The 15,417-nt window shown below is 47.2% G+C and overlaps 1 protein-coding gene across 3 annotated transcripts in view; it reads left to right on the top strand.

Moving 5' to 3' along the window:
• Positions 1-15,417, top strand: part of PKHD1 (PKHD1 ciliary IPT domain containing fibrocystin/polyductin) — a 1,284,809-nt gene that overhangs the window by 837,329 nt on the left and 432,063 nt on the right. For all 3 annotated transcript variants that reach the window (XM_029596114.1, XM_029596113.1, XM_029596115.1), the window contains one exon: positions 539-667. In XM_029596114.1, the coding sequence (XP_029451974.1) occupies positions 539-667 (129 nt within the window). The remainder of the gene's footprint in view (positions 1-538; positions 668-15,417) is intronic.

Genomic DNA, 15,417 nt, shown 5'->3' with positions numbered 1-15,417 from the left:
ATAAGGTGTTTTACCCACAAATTCCTGGTGAAATACATTTATTAAAGATAAAGTAGACTTTTACTGTATGTCTTACTTTCCGAGAACCAGAGATGAAGAAAACATGAGTTTCAGCAGGTTTAAAGATAAAGAAAAGTAAGTTTATGACCTGAGAAACACTGAGGCCTGGGGCAGAGAACAGAGTGGGACTATTGCCAGCGGTGATTTTCTGCCAGGTCACTGACCTGAAACCTTTTGTCGCTGACCTAGAACCTTTTTGAATTTTGCTTCTTTTCCTCCATTCCTGAAATGGAAAGTAGAGGCCGCTAATGGCCCCAACCCATTACCTTTTTCTAAAGGCAGACTATGTTAGTCCTGGTGATGTCTCAATAAAGCTATGCATTTGTAGCCTTGCTTTTCTTGAGGAAGGGGAACTATAAGTCCCATAGATGCAATGAAAGTAAAGCCAGGATTGACTCAGCCTGTCCCTTATGACATGGAGCTATCTGGTTACCTTATTGAAAAGGAAACACATGTTTTTTTTTTTGTTGTGTTCTAGCTCCCACATCACCACCTCCTGTTTTTTTCAAATGGTCTCTTCCTGAGACATGGGAAGGTATTGAACAGGGCTGGGGTGGATATAACTACAGTGTACCATCTGCAGGGGATGATATCATAATCTTACCAAGTAAGTAAATTGATCTACTGTAAATTCTATTAAATTCTTGTGTTACATTTTATTTTAGACTAAATTCTAGCGCTAGTGTGGGCTTACTCCTTTCCAAGTAAACAAGCCAATCATGTTTAGGACATTTTTAACAAAGGTAAATAATAACAAATCTGTCAAGGTAGGTTTTCACACAAAATAAAAGATTTAATATTTTTTGAAAACAAACAAATTTTTTATCTTCTATGGCTACCACTGTACTTTAGTAGCATAGCTTTAACACAGGTACCTTATCTGTGATTGGATTATAGGTATATTCCAGTATATCAGACATATAGCATGTCCTGGATGTTAAAATTCAAACTCTGGTGAAAAATATTCTAATCTCTGTTTTTTTCTACTGCTACTCCCTGTCATTCCAACTGCATCACCCACAATGTGCACCTAGTTACTGACTCTCAGAATAGCCAAATTACAAAAATACTGAAGCAACTCTTTTGAATTACTGTCCATCAGGCTAGAAGAGAATTGGAAACATTGAGGAGGCAGTGTTCAAAGATATGGGACAAGGGAGTTTGTTATGATGCAATAGTAACACCTACTAGCTGGTTCAAGGATATGCTGGGTTTCGAAGAGAGCCATGAGCCATGCTACTCATTCCAAGAACTGCTGTCAAAATAGTTGGACAAGATGGGGGAGGAAATGCTTGAATATAAAATCCCTTGGTGGCCATAAATGAAGGTTCATGAAGCATTAGTCTTAAGTCCTTCTACTGACATAAATAGCAATTGGGGCAACAGGACTGTAAGCCTAAATAGTTTGAGAAGATTCTATCTCATCAAGAAAAAATTAAATATGAGGACTATTGTGGAATGGAGGAGAGGGATTTTGGGCAACTAAGTTCTTATTATATTCCACATTGCGACCATCACTTGATTAAATCTTGTGACAGTTTTGTGTGAGATGGGAACTGGTGTTACACGATCCCCCATCAAGCCTCACAACTTAAATATATATACCCTGAGACAAGCATTTCTGCATAACTGATTTTTGGTAGACTAGCTCATACACTGCTTTTAAAAGTAGGATCTGTTGTTTATGTAAAGGAATGTTATTTATTTTACCAAATATCCTTTCCTCTGAAGATAATGCTACTACTATATGCAGATGAATACATTGGGTCTTTGTTTTGATTTAGCCATTCCTTTTTGTTGTTTATTTTTTGATAAACTTTATATCAGTGTTAATATATTTATGCAACTGAATAGTAGATACTATTTTTAAAAGACACCGTGAGTCTGATTTAGAGTTGACAGGCTCATGGTTTTCAAGCAGAAATCATGCACACCTTATGCAGAGTCCCAACACAGTGTCTGATTTTCAGCTCATTTTCTTTGTAGCAGCCAGACACTTACCTGTTATAATGCTACAGCCTGTTATTTCTGGTAAAGGTGGGTATACTATTTGAATGGTCCTTTACAGGCAAGCTACTGGGCACCAGGAAGTTTTTAAAGGAAATATGATGTACATTAAGAGCCTTTCTTCCAAACCTATCCATGGTACAGCATTTACGTGTGTAAGTTAACCCACAGAGATTAATGCTAGTATTTTATAAACTGTGCGACGGGAGCCAATGCATGCATATGTGTTAGATGTGTTAAGAAATATAACGTTTACCCCTAATAACCCTGATTTATACACGGAGGCAGGTATTTTATAAAGTAGGTACATATACCATTTTGAAAATACTTGCATGCATATTTGAAATCATCAGTTCTAGGGATGTGCAGAGCAAAATTTTATGTTCATATTTTTTATGTCCGAAAGGGGGTCCCACTTGCGGCCAATATGGACATAAAAAAAATCCAATGAGTTGGGTATATGTACATATGTGCAAAAAAAAAAATTAAACCCCCTCACCCTCCTTAATCCCCCCCCCAGACTTACCACAACTCCCTGGTGATCGAGCGAGGAGTGAGGACGTCATTTCTGCAATCCTTGGCGAGAAGCATGTGACGTCGGTGGCACGTCGAGTGACGCGGCGTCACGTGATTCCCGGCTCGTTCGCGCCGGACGGCTCGTTCGGCCCAAAAAGAACTTTTGGCCAGCTTGGGGGGGCCTCCTGACCCCCCCAAGCTGGCCAAAAGTTCTTTTTGGGCCGAACGAGCCGTCCGGCGCGAACGAGCCGGGAATCACGTGGCGCCGCGTCACTCAGACGCGACGTCACGTGATTCCCGGCAAGTTCGCGCCGGACGGCTCGTTCGGCCCAAAAAGAACTTTTGGCCAGCTTGGGGGGGCCTCCTGACCCCCTCAAGCTGGCCAAAAGTTCTTTTTGGGCCGAACGAGCCGTCCGGCGCGAACTTGCCGGGAATCACGTGACGTCGGCGTCACGTGATTCCCGGCTTGTTCGCGCCGAACGTCCGGCGCGAACTTGCCGGGAATCACGTGACGTCGCGTCTGAGTGATGCGGCGCCACGTGATTCCCGGCTCGTTCGCGCCGGACGGCTCGTTCGGCCCAAAAAGAACTTTTGACCAGCTTGGGGGGGTCAGGAGGCCCCCCCAAGCTGGCCAAAAGTTCTTTTGGGCCGAACGAGCCGTCCGGCGCGAACGAGCCGGGAATCACGTGACGCCGGCGTCACTCGACGTGCCGCCGACGTCACATGCTTCTCGCCAAGGATTGCAGAAATGGCGTCCTCACTCCTCGCTCCATCACCAGGGAGTTGTGGTAAGTCGGGGGGGGGGATTAAGGAGGGTGAGGGGGTTTATATTTTTATTTTGGCTCAACAATCGCGATTTCCCACATATCGAACATATCTATGTTCGATATGTGGGAAATCCGATCGTTTATGTCGAATCAATTTTTTAAGTAAAAAAAAAATATGAGTTGCGTTTTACTAATGCGGTCAATCCGAATGCACACCCCTAATCAGTTCACTAATATCTTTGCTAGCTCATCCAGTTTGTATCCAGTTCACCTAGACTCTCTAACACTTCATCCTGCACCTCTACCAGTTCACCCAGATGTCCCACCCAAGAACTGCAGGCAACAGACTTTCAATTTTACTTGCACGAGTCAATTAATAGTTGTCAAAATGTACAAATAAGTTTGGTAATATATACATGTATATCTCTTACTAAATAGCAGCTACCACACACACTTCTAAACCCTGCCCCAGAATATCCCTAGCCCACCTCTTTTTCCTTGGTAAAAAGAACATGTGAAATGGAAAATACCCTCATACTCTCAGGGGCGGATTTTAAAAGCCCTGCTCGCGTAAATCCGCCCGGATTTACGCGAGCAGGGCCTTGCGCGCCGGCGCGCCTATTTTCCATAGGCCTGCCGGCGCGCGCAGAGCCCCGGGACTCGCGTAAGTCCCGGGGTTTTTTTGTCGGGGGCGTGTCGGGGGCGGGGCCGATCGACGCGGCGTTTTGGGGGCGGGACGCGGCGTTTCGGGGGCATTTCGTGGGCGTGGTTTCAGCCCGGGGTGGTCCGGGGGCGTGGCCGCGCCCTCCGGAACCGCCCCCAGGTCGTGTCTCGGCGCTCTAGCGGCCCACTGGCGAGCTGGGATTTACTTCTCCCTCCGGGAGGCATAAATCCCCGGACAAAGGTAGAGGGGGGGGTTTAGATAGGGCCGGGGGGGTGGGTTAGATAGAGGAAGGGAGGGGAAGGTGAGGGGAGGGAATGGAGGCAGGCTGCGCGGCTTGGCGCGCGCCGGCTGCACAAAATCGGCAGCCTTGCGCGCGCTGATCCTGGATTTTAGCAGATACGCGCGGCTACGCGTGTATCTGCTAAAATCCAGCGTACTTTTGTTTGCGACTGGTGCGCCAACAAAAGTACGCGAACGTGCATTTTTTGTAAATCTACCCCTATATGTTTATAAGGTAACATATACACAATTTTATATTCAATTTTTACACACGAAAGCCCTTTGAAAATTTAATCCATAGAGGAAAGAGGTGAAAGAGGAGACTGAGGCCATATTCAAGCAATGCATTGAAAAGTATTTCTCCATTTTGTTCTTCCCCTTTTTTTTTTTTTTTACAAAGAGCTCAGATATTACAGTGATACCTGCAAGCAACAGCTTTCTCTGGCAGTGTTTGCAATACTGTCCAAAGATAGTCAAGCAATGTTACTGTTGGGGTATATGTACTAAAGTGCATTAAAAAGCATTTAACACATGCATTGCATAATGTTAAGGTGGTAACACCAGTAACATGGCATTAGTATCCCTGAAAGCAGCCATATTCAAAATAACTTTGCATAATTTTTAATGCCACATATTTAAGTATGCAAATAACATGCCAATGAGCTGATTAGTCATTATCACAGTAGTTATTTATTTATTTATTGATAGACATTTTATTTATTTTTCAACAAACTTACAGCCCGCTAATCCTCAGAGTTTAGCAGGTAACAGTATTACATTCATAATGTCAACAAAGATGTAACATACATTAAAATACATTTTAAAACACAAAGCATAAAATTAATGAACACCATAATAACTAATTATAACAGTTAACATTAAAAATGTAGTTGTCCACAGACTCATCCATCTAGCTGGTCCAAAGTAAGGCAATAACATGGCACCATCTGGACCAAATTTCCTAAAAATATCTAAGTAGGAAAAGGCATAGAAAAAAGATGGGTTTAAAATAATTTTCCTATACGTAGAAGGATCAGTCCAGACAAGTGGGTTGTGTATCCCTACCAGCAGGTGGAGTCAGAGAACAATTAGAACTTTGGGCACTGCTACATAACAAGAGTGCTACCTGCAGTCCCTCAGTATTTCTCTGACTCCAGCAGCTGGAAGACATGCAGTCTTAGTTAATTTTTCAGTTTAGTTAGATTTTTTTCTCCGGGTTTTTTTCTTCAGGATTGCTTCCTGAGGTGTTAGGCACCTTCGTGGGCCATCCCTCAGTCGAAAACGGACGACCGGGGGGTTGGTTACCTCCGTCTGGGTTTCGTCCGTCATCACTCGGAGTGTGAAGACCAGGGGCTCCTGGTTACTCACCTCCGTGGCTGCTCCCCCAAAGCTGCTCCTTTGACCCTCTCTGCTCTACAGGACAGTACAGTTTAAAAAAAAAAAAGTAAACTGAGTGAGACTTCCTCTGTGGTTTTGAGCTGAGGTAAGGAGTCGGGTTGGGTCAGCCAGCCTTGCAGGCACTCTGGGGTGTTTGGCAGCCCTTCGGCCCCGTTTCCCTCTACTCCCAGGACTCCGGGTTGTTCTGAAGGGACGGGGAAAGTGTTTTCTTCACCGGCTAGTTTTTGGTGTGGCTCACTGCGCTCGGCAGCGCGACCCGTTGCAACGGGCCTGTCGGCATTTTTTTCTATTTTTTTCTATTTTTTTCCATTCCTCCCCTCAGCTCCTGGGCTGCGTGGCTGTGCGGTTTTTTTCAAGGGGCCCTCGCTTTCTCTCCGCACTCTGTCAGGCGTGTGGGCGCAAAGGCAGAATTTAGTTTTGTTTTTTCCCTCCCTTATCCTTCCTAGGGATGGAGAGTTCGTCGGGCCCTGAGCTCTTCCCCTGGGACGGGGGGGGGGGGGGGGGCTGTCTAATTGCCGAGGCTCAAGGGAGGAGGGATCCCTTCCAGTCTTAGCCTTGTGGCGGAGGACAGCACTGGGGGACTGGGTGAACTGGCTCCTCAGGATCCCATTCCGGCTACTTCCTGGGCAGAGTGTCAGTTGCTATCACCTCAGGAGATCTGCCGGGCGGCGGTGTGGTCTTCTTTGCACACATTTACTAAGCATTATCGCTTGAACGTTAAGGTCTTTGATGAGGTATCCTTCGGTGCAAGTGTTCTATGCGTGGGTCTTTCGGGTTCCCGCCCAGTGTAGGGTGGCTTGGGTACATCCCACTTCTCTGGACTGATCTTTGTACGTATAGGGAAAAGAAAATTGGTTCTTACCTGCTAATTTTCATTCCTATAGTACCAAGGATCAGTCCAGAGGCCCACCCCTTACTTCAGTTACCGAAAGACTGTGTTGGCTACAGTTTGCCTAGTTTTTCATAGAGCTCCTTTTTTACAGATTACGATTGTTGGAGCAGTTTTTTTCTAAAGGTTTATTTACTCATGTTGTTTCCTTGGGGTGAAGCGGGGGACAGTGGCTTTTGGTCGCCCCTTCACCCGTTAGTATTGGTTGTTTGGCTTGGGTACAGGTCAATACTGAGGGACTGCAGGTGGCACGCTAGTTATGTAGCAGTGCTCAAAGTTCTAATTGTTCTCTGACTCCTCCTGCTGGTAGGGATACACAACCCACTTCTCTGGACTGATCCTTGGTACTATAGGAACGAAAATTAGCAGGTAAGAACCAATTTTCTTTTTGTGAAATGTGTTACGCCCGTCGGTTGCAGATGGCTGCAACCGCTCTTGCTCACCTCCTTCTTTGCTTCCCTGACTCCATGGAGTAGACTGACAGCCTCCGCCAGTTGCCGATGACCTGCCTGCCACTCCCAGGACTCCCAAGTCGGCATGGAAGCTGCCGACCGCTATCTTGCCATCGAGATCCTCTAGGCACGTGCGTGCACACAGGCCAGTCTTAACCACATTGTGCCTGGAACCTCGGGGGCATCCCCTTCAGATGACGTCATTCCTTCAGGATATTTAAACCAGCTGGCCCTGCTTATGGACAACTTCCTGAGGACCCTGCGTTCCAGTTCCTGCTTCCCGGCGTGGATGTCTAGGGTACCCGCTCCTCGGGGGCCCTCTTCTCATCTTGGCTATCTGGTCCTCAGAGGGCCTGATGCCTGGGATTCTGTCTGCCCCATTCCCCGGAACTTCCCTGGAACTATCCCTACTCTTTCCTGAGTACTCCGCTCTGCGTACCACTTCCTGTTCTACCAAGGACCTCCCTGGTGTACCCCGCTCCGCGGACCATTACCATCTCTACAGAAGACTCCTTTGGATGTACCCACTCTGCGGGCCTTTACCAAGTCTACTGAGGACCCTCACTGGTGTACTCCACTCTGCGGGTCATCACCATCTCTACTAAGGACCTCATCAGCGTACCTCACTCTGTGGACCATTACCAACTCTACGGAGGTATTCCCTCTGGGCATCCCCCATTTCACCGACCCTGTGTCTTTGGGTCTGTGAGACCTCCTCTCTGGCACCCCCTGCTTCGCGGGTAGTGCCTCTAACTCTTTAATAAAGACTCTAGACTGTTTCTGTGTCTGACGCCAGCTGATTCCTCGCCTCCCGATGGTGAGGCTCACGGGACTCCTCCCTGTGGGCGGTACCACCTCTCACCTCGGCCCAGGGCCCACATACCAACTAATCCTAACAAAATGTAGCAGATCACATTCTGCTTTTAGTGGCTCTGGGAGATTGTTGCACGTTGAAAAGCCAGCAACGGCAAAAATACGGGAATGAAATTCAATTAATTGGATCTGCTTAAAAGTGGGACTAACAATCATTGGCTGCAGAATGCAATGTATGTGTGGAGCAGTAAAGATAGGGCCTTGGATAAAACACAAGAGCAAGACCTTTAAAAGGCTTAAAGATCAAAGCAAGTATTTAAACTGAATATACCAGTGTACAGGTAACTAATGAAGTTTGGCGCAGACAGAAGTAGTGTGAGCATACAAAGGGGTACCTGAAATCAGACAGGCAGCTGAGTTCTGAATAAGCTGCAGAGCATGAACTGTGGATGTCGGTAAATCCAAGAATAAGGAGTTACACTAATCCAATGAATTCATAACTAACACTTGAGTTACAAATTTTAGATCTGAGGAATTTAAGAATGGCTTCATTGAACATAATAAATGAAAATTAAGAAAGGAGCTCCTGACCAAAGACTGAATGTGAGGACTTAAAGAAAGTCTTGTGTCAACTAGTATTCCAAAGTCTCCAACTTTAGAATTGATCGGAATGATAACTCCATTAAATGTCCAACTTTCTGATGCGTTGGCTATTTCAGAGTGGGAGAGCAACAAAATCTTGGTCTTGTTAAGATTCAAAGCTAAATTATTTTCAGATAGCCACACACTTATTTTAGAAAAGCAGAGAGAAAGTTTGTCATAAATTGAGATGAAAGAAGAAGTGATAGGAAAGAAAAACTGAATGTCATCTGTGTACAGTTTAAAATTAGTATCAAGATGAGAGAGGATGGCACATAAAGATAGAAAATAGATATTGAACAGCACTGGTGATAGCGATGATTCTTTTCTAAGGGAAAAGAACTAGAACAAAAGTCACCTAATACTACTTTGTAAGAATGATTTGATAGGAAAGAAGAGAACCAACAGAATACTGTAAATGTAATACCTAATGACTCAAGGTGACTTAAAAGAATTGAATGATGGAAGATGTCAAAATTCCCAACAGATCAAGCAGCACAAGAAAATATTTGAGACATGGATCAAAATCAGTTCTGATTAAATCAAAATTGGACAGAAGGAGCAATTTATTATGGACGTGGACCTTGGACTGGCTAGATCCGCTGGAGGACTGGTTAGATCCGCTGGAGGACCTTGGACTGGTTAGATCCGCTGGAGGAAGACCTACAGTGGGACTCGTAGCTGGAAAGCAGAACTGGACCAGGAGACCGGACAGGACCTTCACCTATACCAGCCCTCGTTCACCGCAGGTTGAGCCTTTGGGTGCCCGGGCCAGCAGGACTTAGGCGAAGGTCTCCTGGCAACGAAGAATCCAGTGAACAATCCGGGTCGAGGCAAGCAGAAGTGTTGGAGAGATGAAGATTAGGGATGTGAATCGTGTCCTCGATCGTCTTAACGATCGATTTCGGCTGGGAGGGGGAGGGAATCGTATTGTTGCCGTTTGGGGGGGTAAAATATCGTGAAAAATCGTGAAAAATCTAAAAATCTAAAAATCGCAAAACCGGCACATTAAAACCCCCTAAAACCCACCCCCGACCCTTTAAATTAAATCCCCCAACCTCCCGAACCCCCCTCAAATGACTTAAATAACCTGCGGGTCCAGCGGCGGTCCGGAACGGCAGCGGTCCGGAACGGGCTCCTGCTCCTCAATCTTGGTGTCTTCAGCCGGCGCCATTTTCCAAAATGGCGGCGAAAAATGGCGGCGGCCATAGACGAACACGATTGGACGGCAGGAGGTCCTTCCGGACCCCCGCTGGACTTTTGGCAAGTCTCGTGGGGGTCAGGAGGCCCCCCACAAGCTGGCCAAAAGTTCCTGGAGGTCCAGCGGGGGTCAGGGAGCGATTTCCCGCCGCGAATCGTTTTCGTACGGAAAATGGCGCCGGCCATACGCGTATGGCCGGCGCCATTTTCCGTATGGAAAATGGCGCCGGCAGGAGATCGACTGCAGGAGGTCGTTCAGCGAGGGTTCCGGCGCCTCGCTGAACAACCTCCTGCAGTCGATCTCCTGCCGGCGCCATTTTCCGTACGAAAACGATTCGCGGTGGGAAATCGCTCCCTGACCCCCGCTGGACCTCCAGGAACTTTTGGCCAGCTTGTGGGGGGCCTCCTGACCCCCACGAGACTTGCCAAAAGTCCAGCGGGGGTCCGGAAGGACCTCCTGCCGTCCAATCGTGTTCGTCTATGGCCGCCGCCATTTTTCGCCGCCATTTTGGAAAATGGCGCCGGCTGAAGACAACAAGATTGAGGAGCAGGAGCCCGTTCCGGACCGCTGCCGTTCCGGACCGCCGCTGGACCCGCAGGTTATTTAACTCATTTGGGGGGGGGGTTCGGGAGGGTGGGGGATTTAATTTAAAGGGTCGAGGGTGGGTTTTAGGGGGTTTTAGTGTGCCGGCTCACGATTCTAACGATTTATAACGATAAATCGTTAGAATCTCTATTGTATTGTGTTCCATAACGGTTTAAGACAATATTAAAATTATCGGACGATAATTTTAATCGTCCTAAAACGATTCACATCCCTAATGAAGATGGTCCAGAGGTTGCGGCAGCGGTACAAGATGGAAAACCAGGCCAGAGGTTGGGGCCGGCTGAAGACTAGTGAAGCCAGAGGACGAGCCAAAGGTCAGGACAGGAGAGTAACAGAAACCAAGCCGGTCAAAACCAGGGAATCAAGCCGAAGCAGGAGCGGGAGCTGGACCAGGAACTCGGGAGCAGGAACAGAGCAGAAGCAGGATCACAGAGACAGGAACGGAGCTGGAAGAGGATCATGGAGTCAGGAACACAGGACCTGGAGTATGCAGGAACAACAACTAGTAATAGCATTAATAGCCACCTCTTATAATGTTATTATATATATATATATATAATTATTTGATCTTCATTTTCCTTCTTACTCCTAGTTATTGATTCCCTGTTACATGTAACTGCTTTTCTGCACCATTGTTCAAATTGTAAAGTTTATTGCACCCCTGTTTCTTGTGAACCAGCATGATGGGACTACTGTCTTGAATGTTGGTATATAAAAAAACTTAAATAAATAAAATAAAATAAATAAACAACTAGTTACTCGGAGAGTCGACCTGTTGCCAAGGCAGAGAAGACAGATCCAAGCTGGACTTAAATAGCCCGGGCGTCTGACATCATCTTTGGGGGCCGGTCCGAGGTTTCCTGCCATGGCCCCTTTAAATTCTGGCCCAGTGCATGCGCCCGTGCCTAAGGGGCAAAGCCTGGACTAGGAAGTTGGCGGCATCTCCCTCATGGAGAGAACACCGCGGGAAGGCCCCGCTGTGGCCCGGAGCTGCGTGAAGCAGGCAGCGGCGAGAAGTGGAGAGGAGCAGCAGGTGAGGGGGACCCGATCGTGGCTGCCCATGGCCGGGGTTCTCAACACAATTCAGTGTTATGGCAGGGATGAATCCAGATTGAGATTCATGTAGAATATTGTTATTATCTAAAAGCATTCCTGTAATTGAGTAAAGATCACCTTCTCAATTAACTTAGACAATATAGAAAGTGAGGAAATGGTACAGTACTTAGCAAGGTCAGACAAAATTACATTAGGTCTCTGTGCAATCAGTCGAACAACTGTGGCTTTTAATACTGAAGGTCGAGAACCTCGCGTCAGGGAAGCTTGCATTATAGCACTAACAGATTCACCCAGCTCTAAACTCACACCTTTATTAAAGCAGTAGAGGACAAAAATTATCTTTCAAAGTGGCTAAAATGGAGCAGATTTCTGCAGAGGAGGGGAGAGAAAAAGTGACTCTGATGAGAACCCTACTAAGGGGGTCATTTATCAAAATGCAGTAAGGCGTTTTCGCATGCGAAAATGTGTTTAGATCGCACCATATCGTATGGTGCGATGCAAATTCCAAAAATAGGAGGAGTTAGCCTGTGAAGAGCTATTGCACAGCCATAATGCTGATTTTAACAACACCTCTTTCAAATGTGTTGTCTCAGGGAGACAACACTTTCTCAGAGAGAGAGAGAGAGAGAGAGAGAGAGAGAGAGAGAGAGAGAGAGAGAGAGAGAGAGAGAGAGAGAGAGAGACTGGCTGTAATGTTGTGGTCCATAGGCAGGTATTTGTATCCCTATGGTAGGCCCACCTAGTAACTCGAGGTGGGGATTAGGTAAGAGTGTAGGGGGTTAGGGACCACTTTGACATGCTATGTGACACCTACAAACAGAACAGTGGTCTCTTGTGAAGATATGCTGGCCTTCGGAGTGAGGAAACTCACTCCAAGATGAGATTTGGACAGTGTTCTCTCAACCTAGCTTGATGGACTCTCTACCTGGGTAACATCAAGCTAGGTTGAGAGAACATTGCCCAAATCTCATCTTGGAGTGAGTTTCCTCACTCCGAAGGCCATCAAATCTTCACAAGAGACCACTGTTCTGTTCATAGGTGTCACGTAGCATGTCAAAGTGGCCCCTAACCCCCTACACTCTTACCTAATCCCCACCTCAAGTTACTAGGTGGGCCTACCATAGGGATACAAATACCTGCCTATGGACCACAACATTATGGGCAGTCTCTCTCTCTCTCTCTCTCTCTCTCTCTCTCTCTCTCTCTCTCTCTCTCTCTCTCTCTCTCACATTAAAAATGGTCCCCCAGTGGTTGAATGCAGGAAATACAACAGGTCTGACACTTATTGCAATTTGTGATAACTTAGCTCTATGCTATATTAGCATAAAACACACCTCTTTTGCTATCGCATGCGGTACTTACCGCATTTTGATAAATCCAGGCCTAAGCTGGCTGCAAAGAAACATTCAACTTTCCCAAATTATTCATGGTCAAGTGTGATATTTTTGGATGGAAAAAAATGCTAGATGATCACAAAACAATGGGGAGGAATTTGGGAAACAAGGTAGTCACGTGGTTATGATACTACAGTTTGCATTTTATGAGAAATATAGCTTTATTTAGCATGAATAGCATATTCCATCTTTTCCAAAATTGTCTCAGTGTGGATTGCAATCAAACTTAAAGTTAAATTCTTAGTACAACAGTGTAACATTAACAAGCTAATAGGGAACATGATGGAGAGGTATAAATATATAATTAGGTATAGGAGAGATTAATTTTGATCATTTAGGAAGGATGTATAGGAGTGTCAGGGTAAGGAACCTGGTTTCATGGGAAAGAGTCACTGAGTTTGAAGATATTGTGTGGTGATGCTGTGGTCTCAAGATCCAAGTTCCAGCAGTCCAAGGATAGAGGAGAGTCTCTTTCTTAATATTGTCGCAGCTTGTCGCTATTTCATATGGAAGTATGAGAAGATCAGGTGTGTTAAATTTTCTTTGGCTGCATTGCAGAGGCAAATCTAACTACACATCCAGAAACATTGTTAAATGCCAGTATGCTGATTGCATTGGTATGCTAACTAGGGATGTGCAGCCAAAAAGTTTTCATTGTATTCGTGATACGTATTCGTGGTGGGTAAATTCCGTTTCATGTGGAAGTATGGAGAATTCCATAAGTTGTCGATCTGTAAATACGTTACTACGGCGAGTTAAATTAGTGTCCCAGCTAAAATTAAAATTAACTACAACCCCCCACCCTCCTGACCCCCCCAAGACTTACCAAAACTCCCTGGTGGTCCAGCAGGGAGTCAGGAAACCATCCCTGCACTCGTTTGCCGGTTTCATCACGGCGTGTCACAGGGGCTACCGGTGCCATTGGTCAGCCCCTGTCACATGGTCACCGGCGCCATCTTGTGCTCCTACCATGTGACAGGGGCTGACCAATGGCACCGGTAGCCCCTGTGACATAGTATGGGTAAAGGCTATCGGCACCCTTTTGAGTCCTGGCATCGGACGGCAGGTCGCTCCGGGACCCCCGTTGGACCCACTGGGACTTTTGGCCAGCTTGGGGGGGCCTCCTGACCCCCACAAGACTTGCCAAAAGTCCAGCGGGGGTCCGGGAGCGACCTCCTTCACGCCGGCCATCCTATGCCAATACTCAAAATGGCGCCGATCGCCGTCATAGTGAGGGCAAAGGCGATCGGCGCCATTTTGAGACTCAAAATCGCCATCCGATGCCAATACTCAAAATGGCGCCGATCGCCTTTGCCCTCACTATGACGGTGATCGGTGTCATTTTGAGTATTGGCATCGGACGGCGATTTTGAGTCTCAAAATGGCGCCGATCGCCTTTGCCCTCACTATGACGGCGATCGGCGCCATTTTGAGTATTGGCATCGGACGGCGATTTTGAGTCTCAAAATGGCGCCGATCGCCTTTGCCCTCACTATGACACACATAGTGAGGGCAAAGGCGATCGGCACCATTTTGAGTATTGGCATCGGCCGGCCGGCGTGAAGGAGGTCGCTCCCGGACCCCCGCTGGACTTTTGGCAAGTCTTGTGGGGGTCAGGAGGCCCCCCCAAGCTGGCCAAAAGTCCCTGTGGGTCCAACGGGGGTCCCGGAGCCACCTGCCATCCGATGCCAGGACTCGAAATGGCGCCGATAGCCTTTGCCCATACTATGTCACAGGGGCTACCAGTGCCATTGGTCAGCCCCTGTCACATGGTAGGAGCACAAGATGGTGCCGGTGACCATGTGACAGGGGCTGACCAATGGCACCGGTAGCCCCTGTGACACAGGCTATCGGCGCCGTGATGAAACCGGAAAACGAGTGCAGCGATGGCTTCTGGACTCCCCGCTGGACCACCAGGGAGTTTTGGTAAGTCTTGGGGGGGGGGGGGGTCAGGAGGGTGGGGGCTTTAAATTTTTATTTAGGAGGCCGAATAAAACAGATATCTGTTAAATGGGGGGTCGTGATGCATTTCGCCTCCCCACGTATTTATCAGATAGGACAAAATAAGTTGCGGATTACAAATACGTGGAATACGGATGCACATCCCTAATGCTAACAGCTAACAAATGGGGGGAGTCAGTGTCCTGGACTTCCCCCACTGCATACACAAGGGGTGGCCAACTCCAGTCCTCTATAGCCACAAACAGGCCAGGTTTTCACAATATCCACAATGATTATGCATAAGAGAGATTTGCATGCCCTTCCTCTATTATATGCAAATGTATATCATGCATATTCATTGTGGATATCCTAAAAACCTGATATTTTTGTAGCTCTTGAGGCCCAGAATGTGGCCTCTCCTGGCATACACCAATCTACCATTCACATAGCCCTACACTTTGTAGAGGATTAGTCATTTTGGAAATTATGGGGATGGGTGGTGTTACGCTTGCCGCCTGTGGGAGGCCCGCGGCGCGGCCCTCTCACCTTCTAGATGGACCTCAGTGCTCAGTTCTCCATTGCTGGCGGCAGTCGGCCTCCGGCTTTGACCTCCGGCTCCGACCTCGGGCCCCTGCCAGTATCCCTGGTCCTGCCGTGCTGCCCAGAACCTCCAGCCAGGATTCTTCTTCTCAGCAGGCCTTTCTGCTTGCTCTGTGGAGAGACGCCACTGCCGGC

This window comes from Rhinatrema bivittatum, chromosome 3, assembly GCF_901001135.1.
Source record: "Rhinatrema bivittatum chromosome 3, aRhiBiv1.1, whole genome shotgun sequence".
Lineage (NCBI taxonomy): Eukaryota > Metazoa > Chordata > Amphibia > Gymnophiona > Rhinatrematidae > Rhinatrema > Rhinatrema bivittatum.
Note: the sequence above shows the minus strand (reverse complement) of the source record. Positions and strands in the feature narration are given on the sequence as shown.